The sequence below is a fragment of the Diadema setosum genome, chromosome 15 (assembly GCF_964275005.1).
Source record: "Diadema setosum chromosome 15, eeDiaSeto1, whole genome shotgun sequence".
Taxonomy (NCBI): Eukaryota; Metazoa; Echinodermata; class Echinoidea; order Diadematoida; family Diadematidae; genus Diadema; species Diadema setosum.
The window spans coordinates 37,807,987-37,815,195 of record NC_092699.1 but is presented as its reverse complement, the minus strand read 5'-3'; the positions used below and the strand labels follow the sequence as shown (position 1 = coordinate 37,815,195).

General features: G+C 35.4%; 1 protein-coding gene across 1 annotated transcript in view; it reads left to right on the top strand.

Annotated features, from left to right (window-relative positions):
• The window catches only part of LOC140238752 (EF-hand domain-containing protein D2-like), a 42,764-nt gene extending 36,273 nt beyond the window's left edge, over positions 1 to 6,491 (top strand). The window contains exon 4 of the mRNA XM_072318647.1: positions 1,095 to 6,491. Coding sequence (XP_072174748.1) covers positions 1,095 to 1,229 — 135 coding nt within the window. The 3' untranslated portion in view covers positions 1,230 to 6,491. The remainder of the gene's footprint in view (positions 1 to 1,094) is intronic.
• Positions 6,492 to 7,209: the final 718 nt, after the last annotated feature.

Sequence of the window (7,209 nt, the reverse complement as noted above, 5' to 3'; positions counted from 1 at the left end):
TACGTGAGATAATGAGAAACCTCTTATAGAATATGAAAGAGCATGTAATTTTAAGAAGGATTTAATGTTTCTTTGATGAAAATTGGTTTTTGAATGGCTGAGATATCAAAAAAAGTGATAATAATAAAAGGCGACAGGCCACGCCTTTTATTAGGATCTCTTTGTTTCACCTTGTTTTTGGATATCTCAGCCATTTCAGGACCGATTTTCATCAAATAAACTTTTTTGATACCCCTTAGAATTGCATGCTCTTTGACATCTCATAGAGTGGTTTCTGAATATCTCGCAAAATGTTAAAAGCTAAATCCTCACCTCAATCAGAACTGTACACACCCTTTAAAATCCATCATGGATCAGCATCCTTCACTAAGCGTCTCCCATAGACACCTGCCCGAGTATATTTGGGACATGTCTTCAACTGGTTAAGGGCATCACAAAATTGTTCAGATTTCTTTAATCAAAAAGAATCCTCTTTACCAAGTTTGTTTAGTCCTGTGTGATGACATCGTGACATAAACTCTGTCCTATCTCTCTTTTATCTCTTCATTTATTATCTCTGTATCTCCTTTGATCCACACACCTGACTCTTCACTAATCTTTATTCATTTGCATACCTATTACAAAGTGACCTGTACATATTTGTAAATCCACCTTTTTCTAAGCTATCCCTTCAGCCTTCTTTTCACGCATTCATCCGACCATTTATCAGTTTTTCATACCTCTATTCCTCTATTCATCTACTATCTAAAATGCATACCTATCCTTCCATTCATCTTTCTCTTATATCCATCTGTCTTTGGATCATTTTCTATAACTGTAATTCACTCCAACCCTTAGTCACTCTCATCATGCAATTTTCTCTTGGTTTTATCCATTTCTCTGTTTTATATTCATTTACTCATTGATTAATTGTTGGATTTTTTTTTTTTTTTTTATTTCATCAAACCATGAATTTGTCAGTATTTTTTCTCCACTGTATCCATCTGTCATATACCCACATCTACCTATCTCTCTCTCACCATCATGTTTTCTCTTTATCTCTCTCTCAATCCACCTGTGATCTGACATTATTTCTCTCCTCATTTCTTGCCTAGATCCAGCAACAAACCCAGGAGAACAAGTTCATGCAGGAGATCCTTGACGAGCAGGAGCAGAAGAAACGAGAGGCAGAGGAAGCGAAGATCAGGAGACAACAATTTCGAGAAAAGGCTGCCGTCTTCAAACAGTGACGACCAACGAGGTGTCTGGGCACGTGACTCGTTCAGAGCAGAGCAGCGAACAATGCTGTCCTGCCTAGGAGAGAAAGAGAGAGAGAGGAAGAGAGAGAGAGAGAGAGAGAATGAGATGGTGTGAGATTTTGGTTCCTTGGTCAGTTGGCACGCCTCATTTACTACCAAATACAGACATGCCAAGTTCAACCTTCCACCAGTAATAGTATGAATGTAAAAACAGCTCTGTGATCACATTCGTTTATCTTCCACAGGTGGTCGCAAATTAAGATTGCACCAGTTATGTCTGATGAAAATCGCAAGCTCTATTTACTACTCCGATATCACAATTGTCAATTGCAATATGAAGGTAAAATCCAAATTTTTGTAGGTGGTTCCGGCAAAACAGATGCATCATTTGATTCCAGGTCAAAATACATCTTGAATCCCTTTGGAAGTGACTTTATATAATCCTTTGAAGCTTTCAAAGAAAGTCAGATTGAATGTCAAAGTGGTAATCGATTGATTTAGTGCAAGCAATCAAAATGACCACAGCAAATCATTGATTATAAATATTAATGAATTAACAATCGCTTACAAAGTATGGCTGCTGCCTCAAATAGAAAAAACCTTGAGCATAGGTCTCAAGAAGAAGAAATGGTTTGATGTGACAAAAGGGAGCCAAATTAATTTTGTATGTTTCTGCTTTGTATGGTTTTGAAAGTGTCATATTTTCTTAACGATCTCATACACATGAATAACTCTTTGTGAAAGTTTTTAGGACAAGATCATGCGGAATTACAAATTGATTGAACTTAAATGATGGAGTTGAATAATGCATAAATGATATGAGTAAGGTGTATAACTTTACTCTGCCATTCCTTGCTAGCGATAATTCTCTGTTACAGTTTAGAGAACTTGAAGTAGCTTGACAAATTGAAAAAAAAAGCAATGTCAAAATCTGATGGGTATTGCTTACAGCCTTGACAAAATTATTTGCAAGAAAACTCTGGGGCCAAATGTATACTTTTCTATCCCTGCTGAACCTGTACATCTGTAGCTGCCACAGTGCTGGTAGATAATTCCCAGTGATGGTGTGATCAATGCTGCTATGTAGCAGGTAAGAAAAGTTAATGATAGAAGTGTTGACACTTGTTATGGTTGTACAAATTTGTTGAAAATCAGGAGAAAAAAAAAAGAAGAAAACTTGCTATGTGTAAATTTACTATACTGCTTGGTAGTAAATGTATAGGAAATGAGATATAGATATGTAGTTAGATGCACTTTTTATATACATCTGTGAAGTGAATACTCAACATGTGCAGTTTAGGTACAGTAAAACATTTCATTTTTTTTTCACAAGAAAATTACAGATAGTAAATAAAGAATATGTATGTGGCATTCATTATATTTCTTTCTATTGATAAAATCGGGGTTCAATATACTTTTTTATATACAGATATGTATATGTGTATCATACAAATATGCACATACTTATGTCAGTTTTTATACTTTTTTGAAAATATTTTTCCAGTTCCTAAACAACCAATTTATGTTTATATTTAAATTGTTTTGCTGACTATTTATATTAATTATATTCACATTATCAACCATTTTATGTGAGGTGTAATCATGTCATCATTGCTGATTTTCGATGCGTATATGACAATTTGTGTCATGATTATAGGCAACAATTGATTTAGCAAATACTATATTTTTCAGAATGAAAGTGGTAACCACATTCAGACTTTGATTCTTTTGAGATTGAATGGGTGACATCATCTAACATTCATTACTCTTATTATCAGTTTTCTGCTGATACAATGTTCAGTTTGCAATCATCCTATCTTCTACCTTGTGTTGCTAAACCTTCTAATTTTGATGAATTGAGACAGGAAATTCATGACCAACCATTTGTTAGAAGATTTCTTCAACATTCCTGTTGTGAGACCAAGAACCCTTTTGTTGTTTTGTTATGCTTTCAAACACCAATCATTTGACCAAACTTGGTAGAATGCAACGGCCACTCTGAATGTGCTTTCACAGTAAGTGTGAAACAATGTGACTGGTTGGTATATTCTTGTGACACTGTTTAAAGGAACATATTAGCCATCACACGCATGATTTCCCATCAAAGCTCAGCTCTGGGGTAGTGACAGCATCAAAAATGCTCTTAAGACCAATTTGTGTGTTTTTTCTACTTATGTCGGAACATTCTGTACTAATGGTTTATATGGCATGTGAATCAATCAATATTGCAAATGAAGAATTCGAATCATGAGTTTTTGAGACAATGCATAATTTAAGCATTCTTCATTTGATGATATCAGATCAGAGTAGACTAAAATCTGTAGCTCCATATTTCTCAATCTTGTATCTTTCATTCATACAAACACAACCAAATAATAAGAACTTTTGTTTGATTTCACAGAAGACTGAAAGGAGATATCAGCCACAAATGTGAGGTCAACATATTCTGAAATGAGAAGCATCAAACAATAAATCAAGAATAACGCACAGTGGAATATTTGTATTTACTTCAGTGAGGATACTACCTTACATTGCCCCACACACTCATATACATGTCAGTATTTTTCACATGTCATAGCAGGCATATGTTTGGTAAAAGTGTTATCTCATTTGCAATGACTTACATGGCTTTCATTCTTCATGGAAATATTTGAACTTTTTGTATTTCCTCTTTTTATGGAAATAAATTGTACAGCACGATTTAAAACAAAAAGTTATATCTGTGTCAACATTTTGTTATGACAGCCTTTGTTGCATCGTTAGTCCGGGGAGATGGGCACCTCCCTGGTTAGTTTGTATCATTTAGGTTAAAATTGAGCATGTCAAATTTAGTCTTTGTTACACAAGAAAATTATCAATAGCCAGAAAGCCCAGTAATTTTTAATACACAAAAGCCTGGCACTTTGCCCTAAGTTCAAATATTATCTTGGCAACTTGAAATTTGATCATGTATGCTCCAGTGACAAAATAGATATGACAAGAGAAACATTTTTATTTCTGACTTGGTTGAATTTTCCTCTCAGTGTCATGTCTTACTAAGACAAGTTTCCATAATGTCTTGCCATTTTTTTATTTCTTCCCTGATTGTGTGTTATTTTATTCTCTGGCATCACTCTTTTCTTTAGACAGATAAAAGAGGCCATGCTAGTCACACATACATGCACTCCGTATTACAAACTTTCTACTTCTGGGAAACTGTGAAACTTACTGAGCATTAAATTTTCTCTTTCATTTCATGAGAAAGGAATTCATTTTAGGGAAAAGATGTAGATAATTGAAGATGACACCGATGATCATATCATTGTTGAAGTTGACTAGTCTGCCCAGCCACTCAATCTAATGTAAGGCCAAATTCTTCAGCATCTATGGTTATGTAGTACAGTCCCACATATGCAAATCCTCCCCTGCCCACCCCTTCCTCCCCTGCCCACCCCTTCCTCCCCTGCCCACCCCTTCCTCCCCTTTCCCTTGTTGGAACATTAGAAGAGGCATCTTTCATCTGCTGCTTGTTTATATATATATATATTGATAGTCATTGTATGTATCTGTGTAAAGTTTGAAAGAATGCATGGCATTTTTATAGTAAAATGCTTGAATAAAATACCAAAAAAATAAAAATAAAAAAATAATGGGAATGATGATTGGGTTGATGTTTTAAAAAAAAAATGCAAATACGAATGAAATCCATGACGGCCCAATCATCAGTCACAGTAGTTCCAGTAAGGACTGTTATTTCAGTGTGCTAAGGACCACTTGAAAGGAAAAAAAAACTGTGTTGCAGCCACTGATCCTTGTGAAAGTTATGTCAACAGTAGGTGGCGCTGTTGATGACAGAGTCAGAACCAACTTCAACACATTCATCCTACATGTAGGTCCTATTATGAATTTTGTGGGAAATGGGCTCTCATGCTTCATACATGTACATCCTTGTGCATTGCAATGTTGACAGTGTGTTCCTTTTTAATCACAGCTTTGTGACATGGGATCTAAAAAAAGAATTACAACTGTATTACAATGGCTGTTAGTAGAGGAGATAATATTATATTGTATTGTTTTGTATTGTATTGTATGTGGAAAGGTTGAAGGCACTTTCAGGTCTAAGTATTGTCAAATGTTTTGTGATTGAGAAATATGTGATGCTTGTGTAATGATCATATTTTCGTGTTCATGATTTCTCTAACAAATTGAGACAATTAATTAGACTGATGAAAGTATTGTCTCTCTGCAAGGCTGACTTTATATACAATGAATCTTTTTGACAAACTATTGCAAGGTTTAAACCACTGTTAGAAAACATATTGGAGACATTAAATCAAAGATTTTGAATTCAGATTGGCTTCACACCACTCCTTTGCCAAATCATAATTCTTCATTCAGCTCAGTATTGGTGAGAATAGGAGTGTTTGATATGAAGTCAACCATTTTGTATATTCAGAGGGCATGGCTTATGTTAAGGGTATGGTTTTGAGGGCTTTTTTGTTTTAATTTTCATGAACAATGCTTCCCATTTATGAGTGGCTCTCTGCTCGAACAGATGAAATTACAGAGATGTGAAAAATTCTTGATGAACTTTTAGGGCAAGGCAAGCTTTGTTTGTTATTTTCTTTACTGAGAAAAGCAGATATTCACATTTGTTTGAATAGCTGTGTGTGTCAGTGAATTGTGAAAGAGTTTGTCTTATGTTGTTTAAATGTGTCACTCATCAAAGATTTTCAATTTCAAGTGTCTTAATGAAAGAGGGAAAAGCACTGATGAGTGGAAAGGTCATAAAAAATAGGTTTCCTGTTTGTGAAAGCAGTTTAAGCAAACTGGGGGAAAATACATGTGCACATTAGTCTATCAGAGTCATTTATGTGGTTTTCCTTGTTTAAATTTCATGATAAAGTTGCAGGAAACCACACTTTGAAGAACCTGGCCACATGTCAAAGTGTATTACACTGTTTATTTTGCTGTGAGAAGTGCAAATGCATGTGTACAAGAATTTCTTTTATCGTCATATACTGTGATGTGTATGTGAGTGACAATGTCTGTTTAAAAAGTAGTATCTCCAATACATGATTCTCTGGTGTGGAAAGAGATCTATTTTTCTTAATAGGAAGGGGCCACTTCCTTCTTACCCCTCTCAATTATTGGGATTCTTGAACGAGCAAATTGCAAACACAGTACTCTGAAGAAAAAGGGTACAATGAAATACAAGGTCATATACATTTGTATCGGTTTGTGGCTTTTATCACACTAAAAAGAAAATCACAAAATTGATCCTGTCTCTGTGTCTGCTGTACTTATTTATGAGTGATGAAACGGGTTAGAGGGAAGGGAGGATCAAGACAAGGAATGGGAGAGATATAGTGGTGGTGGTGAGAATGGTTGCTATGATGATGGTGGTAATGGTGATGGTGATGATGATGTTGGTGGCAGTAATACAATATAATGTTGATTATGGTGGTAGTAATAAAGGTGATAGTTGATATGATTGTGATGATGGCGATAATGTTTATGGTAGTGGTGATGATGTTTATGGTCATGGTATTGATGATTGGTTGTAATAATGATGGGTAGTAACTATTGGGATGGTGATGGTTGTGATGGTGATGCCGATGATGGTGATGATAATGGTGTGATGATGGTGATGGTGATTGTGGTGATGGTGATGATAATGATGGAGATAATGACAGTATAGCATGTATGGTGGTGATAATAATGATAGTGATAATTGGTGGTAGTGATGGTGCTTATGATTATAGTTAAAATGTCTTTGGTGATGATGGTTAGTAATGGTGGTGGTGGTGTCAGTGGTAATGATAATCATGACTGCTTATTATGATGGTGGTGGTCATGATGACTGATTACAAGGAGGAGGAGGAGGGATGATGGTAATGGTGGTTATGAAATTAGGGAAATTATGGATTACTGTAACTGGAATAATAATAGAGAAGTAGAAGGCTATTGTGCAGGCGCGCCGGAAGCAGTT